General features: G+C 38.8%; 1 protein-coding gene across 11 annotated transcripts in view; it reads left to right on the forward strand.

The window, feature by feature from the left end:
* Positions 1-18,545, forward strand: part of LOC128030519 (receptor-type tyrosine-protein phosphatase U) — a 181,291-nt gene that overhangs the window by 119,157 nt on the left and 43,589 nt on the right. For all 11 annotated transcript variants that reach the window (XM_052618210.1, XM_052618212.1, XM_052618215.1 and 8 more), the window contains exons 6-9: positions 619-793; positions 5,289-5,582; positions 10,590-10,907; positions 13,741-13,850. In XM_052618210.1, the coding sequence (XP_052474170.1) occupies positions 619-793; positions 5,289-5,582; positions 10,590-10,907; positions 13,741-13,850 (897 nt within the window). The remainder of the gene's footprint in view (positions 1-618; positions 794-5,288; positions 5,583-10,589; positions 10,908-13,740; positions 13,851-18,545) is intronic.

Genomic DNA, 18,545 nt, shown 5'->3' on the forward strand with positions numbered 1-18,545 from the left:
GAAAGGTTGCTGTTATAAGTGTGATTTTATGTGAGAGACGTGTCTGGTTCCTCACAACGCTCCACGTAACAATTCCTGATAGTGGTGTGCAAGACTTTCAAGACTTCTTTATTTTTGGTCCTTATTCAGATGAATCATACTTTGGTGTCTAATATTTATGGCTCATCTTTCAAAATAAACTGAAGCTTTTCACTGTCATTCATCTGAATTAAATTGTCATTGCTGCATTTATAGTAGTATATGAAATGTTTATTTAGTCAGATTTTCAATGCAAATATTGCCATTTATTGCAAACCCATGAGATGTTCGTGCTGCTCTTTCCCATACAATGCATATAGAATTTGTATTTGTGTCCTAAGCTTCTAATTAGAAATGGCTCTCTATCCATATAGAAATGTTGTTATCGCTGCGACTACTGTCCAGAAAACTCCATTGTTTATTCAGTGTTTATTAGCAGTTCAAGTTCAAGTTCGTTTTATTTATATAGGACTTTTATAACAAACCAATGTTGTGCTTTACAGAAGAGAAAATTATAAAAACATACATGAATACAGTTCTTGGCAGCATGTGCTTGGTGACTAGGCTGTGGCGTGTTTTCATGTTTGACTTCTTTTCTAGCGGCACAATGGTGAAGTGTCTTCAGGTGGTTCTGTCAAGCACTTAGGCCGGAACCGCTTCTCAGTGTCCTTTCAACTGGAGGGCGTCCAGAAGCCAGAGCAGGACCTCTACCGCTGCGTCACGCAGTCCTCCAGATGCTCAGGCGTCTCCAACTTTGCTGAACTCATCGTCAAAGGTGAAAAGCATGTTTTCTTTCCTTTTTCATTTCTGTCTTCGTTTGACTGCCCATAATGTGCACATCATAACATAATGGGATTCTGGCAAAATTTGTGTCATTGTATTATTTTTTTCATTATAGCCTTGCATTCTCACATCGTATGCTCTTTTGTCCTGAAATTGTCAGTTTAGTAAGAAGGATGTCCAGTATGTGTGGACTGTTGTACTAGCAGTCTTTTGCTGGCAATTGGTATTTAGGAAAGCTTAAAGGGGTAGTACACCCAAAAAGGATAATTCTCAATTTATTTACTCCCCCTTAACTAATTCCAAAACTCCATGCTCTAATTTTGGTTTGTTCAGTAAAATTTTATTTTTATATTATATTTATTTTATTAGTATTTTTTGGAGCTTGACAGCTTGTGGTCACTATAAATATATTGAAAAGTCCCTTCTAAAGATTCTTTAAACATATAATGTTTAGTGTTTCATGAAATAAAAAACAAAACAGCATACAAGTTTGGAACAACATGAGGATTAAATGATTACAACATTTTCATTTTCACTCTCTGAATCTAAATATTTGTATTAGGGCTGTCAGTTAATTGAAATGTTTAATTTAATTAATTACACCATCTTGCGATTAATTAATCTAATTAATCGCATGTTAAATTTGGCTGTGAAAAAATCATTTAAAGCCATTATTGTGTTAAATGTTAAAAGAAGTAGACAGTACAAAAAGTAGCTTTAGAAATAAATATTTTATTTAATTCAACGTAAAATTTATTACACAAGGGAACATAAAAGAAGATGATTCAAGAAACGTCTCAGTATTTTTTTTTCCAGCTTGATAACAAACAGTCTTTAAAATACCTTATTTTATGTTTCACAAAAGAGAGTAAGTCATACAGGTTTGAAACGACACGGGTGAGTAAAAAATGAATAAATAATTTTCATTTTTGGGCGAACTATCCCTTTAAGGTTTTTTATATGAAATAATAAAATAATAGTCTTTTAGTCATTCATTCATATATTTGATTCGTTTAAACTGCTGATTTATTCAGGAATTATGTAAACGGCTCTCTTTATGAATCGTCTGCTGAATCATTGGTTCACAAAATTCATTCAAAATGCAGATTCACTCAAAAATGAATCGCTACTTTGCATTGTTAAGAGACACACAACAGTTCTGCTGTGGCTTTTTAGGTCATCTATTTGTTGGCAATATTGAGCAACAGACAATATTGTGTTTAAAATATAACAATATTAACTCATTATTTACTGAACTGTTATATAAAATAACATTTGCACTCATGCTATTCTTGACAAAAACAGCACTCTTTTTATATCATATGCCATAATTATGAGACAAAAACTCATACGGGACAATTTTTACCCCAATACCATTAATTCTAGGTGCATATGACTTCTTTTATGGACTATACCACATAGTGAGTTGCTGTTTTGCATCATGTTTGTCAGCAGTCTGTATGAAAAATAAGATGACATACAGGTCTGGGTTGTTTTTCCATGGCTAATTCATTAAATGAACACATTAAATTGACAGCTCCAATATGTATTTATAGTATATACAGTATCGGGGGGCTTAAGTAGTACTGAACATAATAAACATGATAATTCAGGGGGTTCTTTAGCATCATTTTTGTCCAAAGCAAACCTCCCCACTTGTCATTCCAACCAAATAACTTGACATCTGCTCATCAGCCTGCAGTGGCAGCTTTCTGTGTCCACCTTTTAAACCCTGGTCAGATTGATATCCCCTAAGCTAAAAGAAAAGTCGGGTGGAATAAGGATAGGCATGGATGGAGGCACATGGGTTGTTCAGCATCCATCCTCATGGCATACTGAGAGAGGTTATGAGACGGCACCATGCTAATCCTATTGATAAATGTATCAGCACGGATTACGGCGAGTTTAAGAAATACAGCTTTACTGTATGCTACAATGTGACCTAGAAGCACAGCTTTATAAACCTTCAGACTGTTTTCTTTAAATGCTGTCATGTCAAACCAGAAATGAAAAATCACAGGGAACACCCTAAAAGAAAACTTCTAGTTATTCAATTATTTGTACTCCCTCACACTGTTTGTTAGTTTAACCTTGAAGCCCCTACAGAAAAGCATTTTACTCACTTCACACCTAAATCACAGAATAAAATTGTGTAGTCTTTTTTAAGTTCATCTAGATTCAGACGTGATCAGAAAGTGGTTTACTTGTAGGCTTACTTTTTTTTTTTAACCAGTTGTGAACATAGAAGATGGGCATCATCCCTTTTGTTTTCTTAAAAATTGCTTCGTTTCATTAGTTTCATTTTTTCTTCATTTTTATTGCATTTTTTTATGGTTTTTGTTTAGTTTTTTAGTTTGGAACTCTCCCCTCCTAAGAAAAATCGCCCTTGTTGTATTGGTAGCACTTATTTTCACAGCAAATAACCTTCACATTTGCATGCTGCTAAATGCTTTTAATGTAACTATATTCCAGGGTAAAACTGTCAATGTTCTCTAGATCATCAAATTCTTTGAACATACACTGTTTCTAGCGGACTGACTAATCAAATGTGCAGGAAAGTGCTCGATACAAAGCACTTGCTCTTGTGGCACTTGTCACACTGACTCATTACAACTTCATCATTATATTTTTACCAAAGCCGTAGGCATAATCCACTAGGGAACATTGCAATATGAAGCATAATTTATAATGAGACCTGCTTGCACCTGTGTCTCTTATGTTAGAGAGCTTTAAAGCCATTTCAGACTTTAGCTGCAATCCTTCAGCAGCATGTTATTGGCATTGCTTTCTTGATGGCTTTTACTTCGATAGGAGGTCCTATTTAAAATGCATTACTGCTCCTCAGTTAAGCACGGCAGATTGGCCCCACCAGATGAGTCCATAAAGCTATAGGCCCACATGCTAGCACGGCAGCGTTGACGCAAGCTCATTACATTCACCTTAGTTTTCCCTTCCCTTCGCTCTGATCTTCTCCTTGTCTTTCCCAAACTGCCCTCCCACGCTTGCCCCCACTAACAAGAGGCTAATCAGTCCTTTAATTAGCTTGATCAACTCATTTCACAACTCACTGTTCCTCAGTGGGCCCATAGATTACATAACAACAGGGCTAATGCAGAGGAGCCAAAGGGGTAATGAGAATTGTTCTCAGTCAGTCAGTAAGGTTCAGATCTGTTTTTCGCAGTGACTCTGAACTCTAAAGCTTTCTAAGGGTGAAATTAATAATCTGCCTTAACCAACGCTGGATAGAGGGAGAATCACAGAGATGGCCCGTTTTTAACACATATGAAAGCGGAGTCTAAGTTGATTTTATATTATTCTCTGAGCCTTTCTCTGACAGACAAGATGAGTTGTATTATTCCCTGTCATCTTATTCCTCCCAGAAGAGGCGTTCTCTGTCCCTAGCTGGATATTTGCCATCTGCAGCTGGCCCTGAGAGAGAAAGCTTGCAGACACAGCAGACCCGAAGATTAGCCATGGGGAAAAAATCAGCACTTATATCTTTTCATTCGTTTCACTCCTCGCTTCCACCCTTCCAAATCGATTTTATTCACTAATTGTTTGATAACTCAAAACCCTTTGAAGTTCTAGTCATTAGCCAGGGTTTAAATATATATCTAAAAAACTTTATACCCTGCAAATCAAATGTAAGACTTTTTTCCACGTTATTGTGGCTACTGTGTAGCTGCCTGCTGAGTTCCTCGGGGCCATATATCAAAATCTCACACTAAATAACATGACCTTGTATCCAACGTTCTTCCCCAGTCTACACATCTGTTGGTTTACTTATAGCTCTCCCTCGAGGACTTGAAAGAATCAGCTATTGAAGACTTAATGTGCATGGTCAGATTGGCATTTTAATCCTTGAACCCGAAGATTAGCCATAGGAAAAAACAGCACTGATATCTTTTCATTCGTTTGACTCCTCGCTTCCACCCTTCCAAATCGATTTTATTCACTAATTGTTTGATAACTCATAACCCTTTGAAGTTCTAGTCATTAGCCAGGGTTTAAATATATATATAAAAAACTTTATACCCTGCAAATCAAATGTACGATTTTTTTTCCATGTGATTGTGGCTACTGTGTAGCTGCCTGCTGAGTTCCTCGGGGCCATATATAAAAATCTCACACTAAATAACATGACCTTGTATCCAACGTTCTTCCACAGTCTACACATCTGTTGGTTTACTTATAGCTCTCCCTCAAAGTCTTGAAAGAATCAGCTATTGGAGACGTAATGTGCATGGTCAGATTGGCATTTTAATCATTGAACCTAGTGTTTTAAGTTGTACAATTTTGAACTGCAAATGTTCTTTCACTTCATGTCAAGATAAGCTTGAAAACTGGGTAAAAGAGATTCAAGTTAGAATACATTAAAGTTGTTCGTATATTTATCCCGGGGGATGCTTGAAAAGGATAAAATATGAACGTTTTCTACATTACCTGAATAGATTTTTACCATCACCTCCTTTCTATCTCTGTCACAGTTCCCCCATCTCCCATTGCTCCGCCCCAGCTGTTGAGAGCGGGCTCCACATACTTGATCATTCAGCTAAACACAAACTCCATTCTGGGTGATGGCCCCATCATCCGTCGGGAAATCGAATATCGGGCAAGCCAGGCACCTTGGTCGGAGATCCTTGGAGTTAACATGGTTACCTATAAGCTCTGGCACCTGGATTCAGATACAGAGTATCATATCAGTGTGCTGCTCACCCGGCCGGGTGAGGGTGGGACCGGGCCACCAGGACCACCCCTCATCAGCAGAACCAAATGTGCAGGTAAGTGACCAGAAATCAGTCCATTGAAAATGGATAACTCGAAATGATATTGTTGTGTAGGATGAAACAATTAAGAGATTGTTATATATTTCAACCATGAATGAACAAACAGCATGTGAAGTTGGTCAAGTGTTTAATGCCAGTTCATTAATATATCCAACTAAATTTTAGCAAAAGTGGATGATTAATTGGAACTTGCATTTTCTGAACCCGATACTGCGGGCATCTCCTCTGTGGAGCCTTCTTGTGCCTGTCAAAACAAACAGTGAGGGGTACAGTAATGCATGGTTCTACCTGCAAATGAGTGTCTCCGCCGCATCACTGTTTCGGTACTGGAAAGAGTGTAATTAGGAAGATTGATCCTGTTTTTATCTGAGTGAAAACGAGAGTGAGAATTTGACCCAGACCTGGTCTACATGGTAATGGTCGCCACTTTACATCACATCCTCTTCCTAACATGCATGCTATCACACAAATCACAGCCTGCCTTTAAAAATGACAAATACAGTCATTCCCAGTCCCAGATTGTGCATGAGACCAGACACCTACCATTCATCAGCAAGCAAGACGAAGAGAGGTAGTCAGGTGAAAAAGGGAGTGCGGAAGAGCATGGCAACATAGGAGAATTAAGAATGCCATAGCATGGAAAAAAAATACATCAGCAGATATGACGAGAGAGTCGGAGCGAGAAAGATTCATCTGTGAGTCAGGTAGAGGCAAGTTTACGTCTTTAACAGCTTTTGTCTCTAAAAGAAAGGCAGAGAAACAGAGGAGCAGACGCTCACGTTAAACATTTCCCACTGTTTCCATTTCCTCTTCCACATTGTCTAGATTGAAATTCTTCTTTAAATGGGGTATTTACATCATATTCCCAGTGGTGCCTCACTGCACATGCATATTGGGGCTGTTTAAGCTGATGTCATATTTGCTGAACTGTTGAAGATGTAATTTTGACTCAATAGAAGCACATCAGTGGAAGTGGAACTAAAATGAGGTTTTCCATACTCCGCTCATGCTCAAATCTCCTGTGTATTCTGCCGTCATCTGAATAGAAGTCGAAGATATAATTGAGTGCTTGGAGAAGTGTGCTAGTGGGAACGCCATGTTGTGTCAGAGGCTATGAAGTTTTGATTTGTTTGACAGCGCTTGCTCACACACACGCATACACTCAAATGTTCGCTGTGATGATTTATTAATCACGGTTGAAAGGGGTTAGCGTTAGCAGTCATGTGACTTGATATTCAGATTAATCTCCAGAGAGCTCTGTCACAAAAGTAAGGCCTTAGCTGCTGCAGGACAAGATGTTTGTTTTGAAACATAATCTGCAATAGATTTTATTCAAAATGTTGTCTTTCAATGAAATTGATGGATCTATAGTTCATCCATAAACAGACAATCTGTTGTTCCATACCTAAATTACTTATTTTTTCCTCTGTGAAACAGAAAATAATGTTGTTGTTTTTTGGGGTCCATTCAATGAAAGTATTGGTTACTTGGGTATCATATGTCACCACAAAATATCACAGACCCCAACCAGTCATGTTTTCTCCCTGATCCCCCCCCCCCCCTTTTTGGATAGGTGTAGTGTCAGCTCATCTGTCTTCATCCTGCAGGTGAATCCACCTCTTCCATTACAAAGGTGGCTGTGATCATTTTCTCTGGTTCCATCAAAATGGCCTCCATCCAGGGATGCCATTAACTCCTGTATACAGACCAGATGCTGACAATCTTCCCTTGTTGATATATCCCTTGCTGGCATCTAACTAGATCTTATTAGTTTATTTGGTTGTGTAGTTAGGCTTACCTTATATGGTTTCTCTCTACTAGCAGCTCATTTTCATTTTTTGTTTTTTTTTCACTGGAAGAGCATTAGATACTTCCAGGACCTTGGATGACTTATCCTCCAAAAAACTGGAGGCAAGTGAAATGAATGATGAGATGACTAGGTTGTTTCTGGCTGCAGCTGAAGATTGCATTCTGGTGCTCTGCTCTAGGTAGTGACCTACATAAAAATGATGAAAGCAGGCACAGTCCTGTGGGTACAGCCGGAACTGGTGGACCTTCCGCCAAACACAGCCAGGTGTTCTTGATGAGGCATTGTTGTGATTAGGAGAAGGACTTGATGTGAAGTAACTCCTCTGAGGAGAGCGAGGTTAGGAAGGTTGAAAAAGATAAAAGAATGGAAAAAGCATTGCACTTCTGCTATAGACTGGTTCACAGATGGACCTCAGCCTGCTACTGGGTCTCTTTAGGTGTTCATCAGAGTGAGTTATACTCTGGATTGTAATGACATAAAGGTACAATGCCCCCAAAGATGCACATTGTGTCACCGTTTACTCACCCTTGTGTCATTCCAAACCTGTATGACTTTCTTCTGTGAAACGCATACAATAAAAGTTGATGGGGTCCAATGTTGTTTTGGACCCCATTGACTTTTATTGAATTGACAAAAACAGTTAAACATTCTTCAAAATAACTTTTGTGTTCTGCAGAAGAATTTCAAAAATGTATATTTTCTAAACATTTGCTCACACTTGTGTCATTCCACACTGTGTGTATGCATGAATATCTTCATGTATGAAATAAGGTGATATTTTGACCATCTTCCTGCTGTTGAAATTTGATAGTGATCAGTGCCAGTCAAGCCCCAAAAGGGACAGAAGCACAATAAAATAATTTTATGTCAAATAAGTTTTCTGAATGGAGCTTTGTGTGAGCAAAAGACTAAAAGACAGAGCATCAAGTTTGACTAAATAGGGTGGAATGGCTGAATAGGGTCACAAATTTATTAAATTCAACTTGACAGCCATTGGTCACTAGATAAAATACATTTCAAAAGATTAGGTTAAGTTAAATTGAAAATACTGTCATTACTGTTAAATACTGTCAAATTGAAATACTGTCAATACTGAGGGGGGATTCATGATTTTATCAAAAATGAGCAGCTCAATTGTTTTCAACATTAGTCGTAATTAGAAATGTTTATTGAGCACCAATCCAACATAACATGTTAGAATTATTTCTGAAGCAACCTGAAGAGTGAAGGAATCACGCGATTAAATTGCATTCCAAGAAAAAAAAAAACGTTTATTTTTTTTATTGTTATAATATTTCACGATATTGTAAGACTATGCAAGTGATGCAAGTCATTTCTGGGAAAACTGGCCCTTTAATTAATGTCTTTAATGAGAGTAACATACTGTATAACATTTTATTTTTTTCATGATTTTTATTCCCGTAATAAAAAAAAAATATGAGTGTTCCTGTGTACATTTGATTCAGTCAACTTCCATTGATCTCAATATAAATGATTTTACCCCAAATATCACAGAATCATGTTTCCCATCCTTTTTCCTTTTACAGACCAGCGACCAGAACTTCACGCCCATTAGTTCATTGTATAACCAGGAATGAGCTTAGTTCTCTCTGTACTACCTCATGTATCAATATTATCTAGAGTAATAGGACAGAAACTGGTCTTGTTTGGACTTCCAGCTGCCCGCGAGGAATTGACATGCTGCCCCAGGCCCCTGGCTGCTATCTCTGGGTTTGGTCCCATCTCAAATGGCAGCCAGGGAGTGGGCGCTTCGAAGCGCTGCTCTTGGCATCCAGACAAAGCCTTCAAACTAGGTTAAGGGAAGTAGGGTGACACAAAAGGCCCTTTTGAGCTTCTCAAAGAGCACAGTGTAGACTCTTGGATTGTTTTAAAGACAGCACCAGCCAACAGCATCCCATTAGTTTGCTTTTAACTAACAATCAATAGTTCCATTAAGACGATCAACACTCTATTTTAGTTGTATTTCCTGTGGAGCCAAATAGGACCTTTTGACATTCAGTGTGTATTTTAGGAAACGAATATCTTTAATTCGTGTCATTTTCAGGTCGACTAAGTGCTTCTCTTGATAAGAAATCCAGTCGCACTGGAAGTTAATCTAAATGTAAATCTACAAATGAAGCGAAATGTAAATCTAAGTATAGACCTTAAGGAAATGTGTAGAGAGATGTAGCGAAAGCCCTCTGATGTATGAAATACTTTAGGATTAAAGGAGCTTAATGTAACAAGTGCATTTCTGCAGGAGAAGTTCTGAATGGGTATTCTGCGATCCATACATGTTCTCCTCTAAGGACTTCAAGACAAAATACACTTCCTCTAATTCAGCCCTGCTGGCCTTATGGTCTTTGTGCATTAGCTACCTCACCTTACCTTTAGTAATTCTTAAGAGCATGTCTTCTGAGCATCGGTTTAAGAGGAATAATAAAGAACTTGAGCCGTGACTTCATACTTTTCACAGGAAGTGCACACTTCACATCCCCTTTATTGTACCTTCCCACTTGGGTCCATTAGTCATCAGGTCCCATTAAAAGAACAAAGAAATACAATATATTATGTGGAGATATATTTAACAAAACTGCATTGATTGTCTTAAAAATGGACCATGACAAATGTGTTCATTGATAGTGGTGCTGGATGTCCTTGGTTCACCCTCACTGCTGCCTTTGTGCCTCTGTGAGAAACACTAAGGTTCCTGTTTGCCCTACAGACAGTAGCTTCCTCTGTCTCCTTATATCACATACGCCAAAGGTGGTCGCTGATCTTTCTGCCCCTGGTAAATAAGAAAGATATGATATGAGTTATGCCAAAAATAGTTGTCCTAACGCGACGACCTTGCACTAATGGTAACTGGCAGAACTGAATGTCCTTCCATGGGACCCGTGGCCCCTGGACGAGGTGCAAGCAGATACTCTATTTGCTTAGCGACAGGGTCGGTGGCAAATGACGGGAGAGAGAGTACAACCAGCAGTCTGTGGAATTAATTAATGTAATTTGGCATGAGTTTTGTCCTCTTTAGCAGGTGGTCCATCAACCTTTTTGACCATGGTGGTGCCTCCTACCTGTGGTGGGTGGGGTAGGCGAGAAGTCTTATGACCTGGTGATGTCCCTGTGCAGATTCCCTGCATTTTTGGCTAATGTTAACAAAATGTTTCACTGTTTTTCTATTCCAATAGAGCCCATGCGGGCACTGCGTGGTCTTAGAGCCTCGGAGATCCAGTCCCGGCAGCTGACCTTGCAGTGGGAGACACCGGCCTTCAACCTGACCCGCTGCCACACGTACTCAGTCTCCTTGTGTTACCGCTACACAACCGCAGGGGGTGGCGGTGGGCACAACACCACAGTGAGAGAATGCCTGGCTGTGGAGCATAACACTTCACGCTTTACCCTCAGAGATCTGCCTCCTTTTCACACCATCCAAATACGCCTGGCACTCACCAACACCGAGGGCAAGAAGGAAGGGAAGGAGGTCATGTTTCAGACTGAGGAGGACAGTGAGTAGCAGAGCTTTCAATGAATATTAATCTGTAAATGTCAACTCAGAACTAAGTTTTTTTTTCTTCAAAATTTACAAATGGTAATAGACCAAATTGTCTAAGTCCCATCCATTTAAGAGCTCACTTATTCATCATTCAGCCTATTTCCCATTAAATAATCAAACATTTACCAATTAAAGTAAACTTACTGTATCTGAATTTTCAGATAGATACAGTAAGAAAATTATAGTTGTTGTTCCTATAGGGCTGAAGTATTTACACGTGGAGTATTCTGAATAAAGATGTTTCTCTTGGATCTGTTCAATATCATAATCTAAAAGACTCAGACTTTCCCAAATGGATTTTAAATGAATTTTTAATCATTCTCTCTGGGGAGCTAAGCATGAGCAGGTCAGGGAAGATTTTTATGCCCATTTCTGTGCGCTATCCAGTCATCACAGGCTGTAAGAATTCTGGTTAAAAGACAAAATAATTTTTCGGGGGGAAAAATTTGATACACTAGTATTTCACCCAGAAAGGAAGTATGATGAAGTGTGAGAGATAAAGAGATGGAGAAGAGAAAGTGCTCAATTATCAATAGACCTCTGAAGCTTCAATCAGCAGTTCTTTTCTTTCATGGCCTGTCACAAGAAAAAGTGATCGAGTCAGCGATTTTGAGTCTGAATGAGCATGATATTTTCACCACCGGGTATCTCTGCCTCACCAACTATCACTCCGCTCATACACGCTGTGCACATACCCGACAGCTAACAAGGATGGCTCAGTGACAGAGCACAAATGGCTTTAAAAACATCTGCTGATGTGTTACTGCTGCAGTGTGTGAGAGCTCAGAGCATCATCTGTCTCTCTAGCACCATTTCCACTTCCTCCTCATTCTTTCTGCCATCGTTTATGTCTGTTAATGAACCCGTGTTAATATTAACCAGCCAAAAAAAGCCATGTCCTCAGTTGCAAGTTTTGCTCTTTCTATCTGTCACACAGACTTTGTTCTCCTGCTGAGAAGTCCAGCTTAGACCAGCATGAATTTCCACACTGCTCCAGGCTGGTCAAAGCTGGTTTCATGCCGGTGTGGTTGATTGATCAGAACAACTCTGCGGTTCGCATTTGCAAACTGATAATTAAGCAGCTTTGCCTTTCTGGTGAATACAGTTTAGCTAGTTAAATAAAAATTGTGTTCTCATTTATTGTGTTCCCTAATGTCATTCCAAGCCTGGTTCATATGACTCTTCCAGTTATTCTGTGTGTGTGTGTGTGTGTGTGTGTGTTTATGTATGTATATATATATATATATATATATATATATATATATATATATATATATATATATATACGTACAGTATACAGTGCTGTGCAAAAGTCTTAGGCCACTAGTATTTGGTCAACAAAAAAGTCAGTTGTTTATACATTTTGCTGTTGTGTGTCAGTAGGAAATATCAGTTTATATTTCCCCAATTTTTTGCCATTAAATGTAATAATCCAGTGAAATTTTTGTTTGCACATGGAGTCTGACAGCAGCCAGTGCTCCACACAGAGATCTGATCTCATCATCATCCAGGAAACAGAACAAACTGAGTTGTAGTACTGTATATTGTTATGCACTGAAAATCTATACCATACAGTAACTCTGACATTTAATTCAAGTATGCTGTGTGAAGAGGTCAAAGGTCATTGGCACTCACTGGTTTTGTAACCAGTCACAAATTTGAATATGCAGATGAGCTAATATAATTTCAGAGCTACAGTACATACAGCAAAAGGTTCTGTGAATAAAGACTCAAATCACAGTAAGCTAATAGGCCATAAGTTATGTAAACCATTTTCATGATATTATTATGATAAATTTTTTCCCTTGATTATTTTTCTATTATTTGCATACTATTATAGTATTTATTATTATTTTAATTAATTTAATCCTTTTCAATTTAGTTTAAATCTTAGCTGTTTTATTTTAGATTTTTATTAGTTTTTTATATTTATAATTATTTAACCCTAATTTATTTTAATTTCACTTTTAGATTTAGTATTTCAATTTGATGACTTAAACTTATCTTAGTTAGTTACTAAGGTGTTTTCATGTAGTTTATATTTTATTTTATTTCAGCCTTTTTTTTTTTTTTTGAGTGGACTATACAATTTTGAGTGGACTATACCTTAAGGAAGCCTTGATGGAGACACAAACAAACCAACATTCAAAACACATAATATACTAAACTTTTTAGCAGGATTTCCAACATTCCATCAAAACTAGAGCGCACGTTCCCAGCTCTTTAGCTCTTTGCTTCCATATTACTGTAACGGAGTACAAACTTCATAATCACGGGAAGAAGGAGGCGGAACCGGCGGACATTTAAATGAAACTTTAATAACAAAATAAACACAAAACTGCACAACAGCACAAACCAAACTAAAACACAAAATAAACCCCAGGCCTGGTCCTTTCTCTATTTCTTCACTGTCTTCGCTCCTCTTTTGTATCCTTCCAATCTCCTCCGTGGGACTCGAGACCGGTGAGTGGAGCAGGTGCGGTTATTTCCCAATCATTCGCACGGCTCTCGGCCCCGCCCCACTCATCACAATTACATATTCACTTGACCTGTCAACAGTACTGAATCAATTATATTGGTTATAATGGATGAGTCTCTGTAATACGTTTACAACATAAAAGGCTTGCTTAAGACTTCTATAATTACAGTGGCTGTAATGAGGATATTTGAGTTGACCTTTGGAGAATTACTCACTTTGAGTAAATTCTAATGAAATTACTAGTCTGACAGTGTAGGATCCTTACGTTTCTTGATTCAAAACCAGTGGCTTCTTTGGTTTCCCACAGTTCCCGGAGGCATTGCTCCAGAGTCACTTACCTTCACGCCACTGGAGGATATGATCTTCTTGAAGTGGGAGGAGCCGGTGGAGCCCAATGGTCTCATAACGCAGTACGAGGTATGTGCTTTCTTGCTCTTTACCACACTCATATCCATTTCTCTCACGCTGTCTGAATCTGTCGAGGTAGGCTCTGACGAGTCAGCGTTTTTACCATGTGAAATATCGATGATCCACAATCCTTGAAAGACAAAACTTCCCACTGTGTGTTAAAATTGAACTGCGAGCTTAAATAATTTATGAACGTGCTGCTAACAAATGATCCCCCTCATGCGTGTACACACAGACTTGACTGGCAGTGTACTATATTAGGAAGACCTTGGAAAGCAATGTTTTCCACCCCTGTATAATTCAAAGTTTCAGTCTAGTGGGCCGGGAGGGCTGAGTTGTTGTTGTTATTCTTTCTCAACTTAAGTCAGTGACAGGCAGAAAGTATGTATGAAATCATGATTTGGACCTGGAACTCTGCCTGCCTCTAATTGGTCCCTACTGCACCAGCCATCTGACAGAAAGATGTCTCTGTCTGAAGTTCTATATGCTGTCTCCTACACTTTCTGACATTTTAGAATCTTGCTTTATTTAAATAGTTGCCATGATGTCACCATAGAACAGCCATAGTCATGAACTGGGACTATTGTCCCAGAGCTACCTGGGATTAATTGCTTTGCTCGAGGACACAATGATAATTGCTCATGGCTCAGTTCTCGAAGGGATTGAATCAGCAACCCTCCAGCCCTCAGCCTTAGCCAATACACCATCATATTTTATGAAAGTTGCTGGTGTAGAAGCTTCTGGAACAGTTTTGGAAAGAAATTATTACTGAGGTAGTGTCACATACAGCCCATCTATCTATCTATCTATCTGTCCGTCCGTCCGTCCGTCCGTATTGTTCTATTTATCTATTGTTCTATCTGTTTTTTTATTGTTCTATATATGGTTCTATCATTTTGTCTCTCTTTCTGTTTGGTTAATTTTATTATTTAATTCTGGGATCTAAGAATCATTTTACAGTTTAATTTTGTACACCAAAAACCGCAAACTGAAAGCTTACGCCTTTGTCCCAAAAAAAGGATAGCTAACAGTGTAATAAAAGCCTTTTAACTGTTTCTTCATTCTTCCATCCACTGCACAAAGATTCAGCCTGCTCGATGGAAAGGTGGTGAGAATATCTCACCCTCTCTCTCTCTCTCTCTCTCTCTCTCTCTGGTCACACTGCCTGCTTCATTGTCACCTTTCTTCTCACTCATGATTCAGGCTCTCAGTCAGTCACTAAATAGTTGTGAGAACGGTGCTTATGTCACGCTCCAAAACACCCATCTCACCTCAAGAAGAAAAGGAGGTTTTGTTTGTGGATCTGTCATACGGATCAGCTATGGCCCGAAACGAGATCGACGCGTGTGTCCATCAGGCATCCCCTCCGTTACCATTTGCACTTACTGAGTTATCTTTCGATGATAACACACGTTTCTTTTTCTCCCCAGGCCATAGCTACCAAAGTCACCTCAAGGATGTTTTCTAAAGGGGATTTACAGTCTTGACCTATAAAGTGGAGGCAAGGACAGATTTTCTGGCTCAAGAAGCCTGATCTTCTCAGGCATACAGAGATTAAAAGAAAAAGAATAAGAGAGTGGGCAGAGCTTGGAGAATTTGCTCTCGTTTCACTCAGATTAGCACATTGTCCAATTTTCTCTGAGCACACACAGGGTACTGCCTTGCCTCATATCTTAAAGGAGGCTGGGTACAGGTGCAACAAATGTCTCCTCAATCCCAGAAGCACACTGCACTGAAACACCCAACTAATGCTCTAATGCTCTGCATGCTTGTGATCAGAAGGATTGTCAGGTCCTTACACTCTATGCCAAACAGAGTACTGATTATTGTGTTCTTTCTGTCCTTACTGATAAATTTAGTAGGAGTGAAAATTGAATTGGCCAGCACCCCACAGGAAGTTAAATCGGTATTTAGAGTGGAAATGACATTTCAGACAGGAACCACTTTGGCAAGTTTACTTGAGTTTATTGAACACAATTTATCTTTGGCGGTATGGTTCCTCATGGGGGTTCTTGCTCCCAGAATAATTGAACATACAAAAGCTTTAACATTAACCCCCTGGAACCATGAAATTAGAAATACATAACAATTAAGACTTTTAATAAGTCTTTAATGCAAACAGTGATAATCATGTAGATGTGGCAGAGGGACGTCTATCCTGTAACCTGGTTATGAAGATGGGTGTCTCTCAGCAGTGAGGTCCATACCAGCTAAGATTTTGGAAGCCTTAGTGATCTGAAACAAAGAAGACGACAGCCAAAAGGTGCACAGTAATTTGCTCATGGTTATAATGGGGAGGGAGGGAGCGTTGCGAGCCATTGAGCATACTTACCGAGCAGTAGTGCTACGTATTTATATGTCCCGTGTCTAATAGGAGAGAGGTGGTGATTGGAGTGATTTGACAGCTGACCGCATCAGCTGTTCACAGCCTTGCCTCCGTGGCCTGACTGAACTAACGCTGCTCTCGATTAATATATGCTGCACTGCACTCTGTCTGTCTACCTGTCTGTCTGTCTTATTTTTGCTGTAAGGATTTTTTTAGTTAAAAATATTTTCATTTCTTTGAGTCACAATTCCTTACATTAAAATTTAAATTGAGACTGTGCATCCCACAAGTAAAATTATATTTTGTTAAAGGGGGGGTGAAATGCTCATTTTCACTCAATCTCCTGTTAATCTTGAGTACCTATAGAGTAGTACTGCATCCTTCTTATCTCCAAAAAGTCTTTAGTTGTATTATATTTATAAGAGAAAAATAGTCTGTGGCGATTTTTTTCGGAAAACACGAGCCGCTGGAGGCGTGACGTGTGGGCGGAGCTAAAGAATCACGAGCGCGAGTAGGCTTTTGCGTTGAGAGCGTTTGGAAGTTGTGACATTACCCTGAGGGAAAAAAAAACATCATCCAAAACAAACCATCACTAACAGTCAGATTCAGCCGTTTATTTATGATCCAGAATCAGATCCCGGGGCTGAAACTGAACGAGAGCAGCAGCAGCAACGACTACAACAGCGTCTCTATGTGTTATGTACTGAAACTGTATATATTTGCTTATGTAACCCCTCTCTCCCGGGTCCTTTCTGACACTCCTCGCACTCGCTCCGAGCGGGGCTCGAACCTGGGTCTCCTCTAACAAGGAGGCTAAATGGCTTTTATGTCCTCTGGTAGGGCATTCCACTGATTAGTGGCTTTCACTGTAAAAGATGATAGTCCAAATGCAGAACGACGAAAGGGAACTACACAATTACTCATATGCGATAGTCTGGTTGATCTCACAAACGTTTCACAGCGAGGATGAATAAAGTCACGTAATACAGAAGGAGCCAGACCGTTTAAAATTTTGTGAACCATACACAAGCTTGAATAAAGTCTAAAATTGTCGAAGTTAAAAAAATTATACGTCTCTATGATCCTACAAGAATGAAAATGGTTAGGTTTTTTATCTAAAACTTTTAATGTCTGTTTATATAGAGATTTCAAGGGTTTAATAACAGTTTCACCAGCTTGACCCCAACATGTCAAACAATAAGACTTGTGAGAGAAGATTGTAGCATGCATCAGAGCCTTAGCTACCTCAAAAGAAAGACAATGTCTAATTTGTCTGAAGTTTGCCATGTTGTATTTAATATTTCTCACCATTTTCTTTACATGTTTTTTAAAACTAAGATTAGAGTCCAATGTTAAACCAAGATAATTTAATTCATTAACTATTTCTATCTTTTCACCATTAATAAATATGTCAACATCAGGAGATTTAACTTTTGTTTTTGTGAAAAAATTCCTTTAGTTTTACTAATATTCAAGCTAAGACATGATTGTTCCAGCCACTGTGTAACTCTTTCAATAACAGATTTTAACTTCTCAGCTGCTAATTCAGCTGTTCTCGCATGTGTAAAAATCACAGTATCATCTGCGATTCATCATACATTTGTACTTGAGTCCCTTCACACTGTTGCGGGAGATCATTAATATACAAACTAAATAGTAAAGGACCTTGAGATCTTGAGATCGGGGAGGTTTACCTGCACAGCATTACTCGCTGGCCTCCGTTACACTTAGCGGTTTTGGAAAATGACTAAGTTCCACTTTATGTCGTCTTTTTTTTTTCTTTAAAGGTGTACAAGAGGTTTACTTGATGTGCTTACGCGCCGATAGCTAAGTTAACAACACAGAGATATTTGAAGCAGTTTTACTCACCGCCTGCGGTTCCAACACACGATCGTGACCCCTTTTGGTTGGGCCTGCATTATCCTTAAGAAATAAACGATATGCAAATTCGTTCCTTCAAACGTACAACTTAATTTTTGAAACTTTTTCAATGTTTAGCATGGGAATCCAACTCTTTAACAGTTTAAAAAACTCAGTATGCATGAAATACCATTTCACCCCCCCCCCCCCCCTTTAACAATTACTGGATTGATATTGATTCAAACTAAATCAAATCAGGTATGAAGTAGAATCCTCACACCAAATCACGTGTTGCTCAGTGTTGTATGAGGCAAAATGTCCAAGAAAAGTTCCTAGAAACATTTTACGGAAGAAATGAATCAAGAGTATATGGTGAGCCGGAATATTTTGGCACCGAAAGCGCTGAAACATTTCTCCTTTTTTTCACCTTTCAGAATATGGATCTTAGATCTTAGTCATGTTTCACTGACTTTAAATCTACACTGTATGTGATTGGGTGTGTGGATTCTACTTTACTC

This window comes from Carassius gibelio, chromosome A16 (assembly GCF_023724105.1).
Source record: "Carassius gibelio isolate Cgi1373 ecotype wild population from Czech Republic chromosome A16, carGib1.2-hapl.c, whole genome shotgun sequence".
NCBI classification, from domain to species: domain Eukaryota; kingdom Metazoa; phylum Chordata; class Actinopteri; order Cypriniformes; family Cyprinidae; genus Carassius; species Carassius gibelio.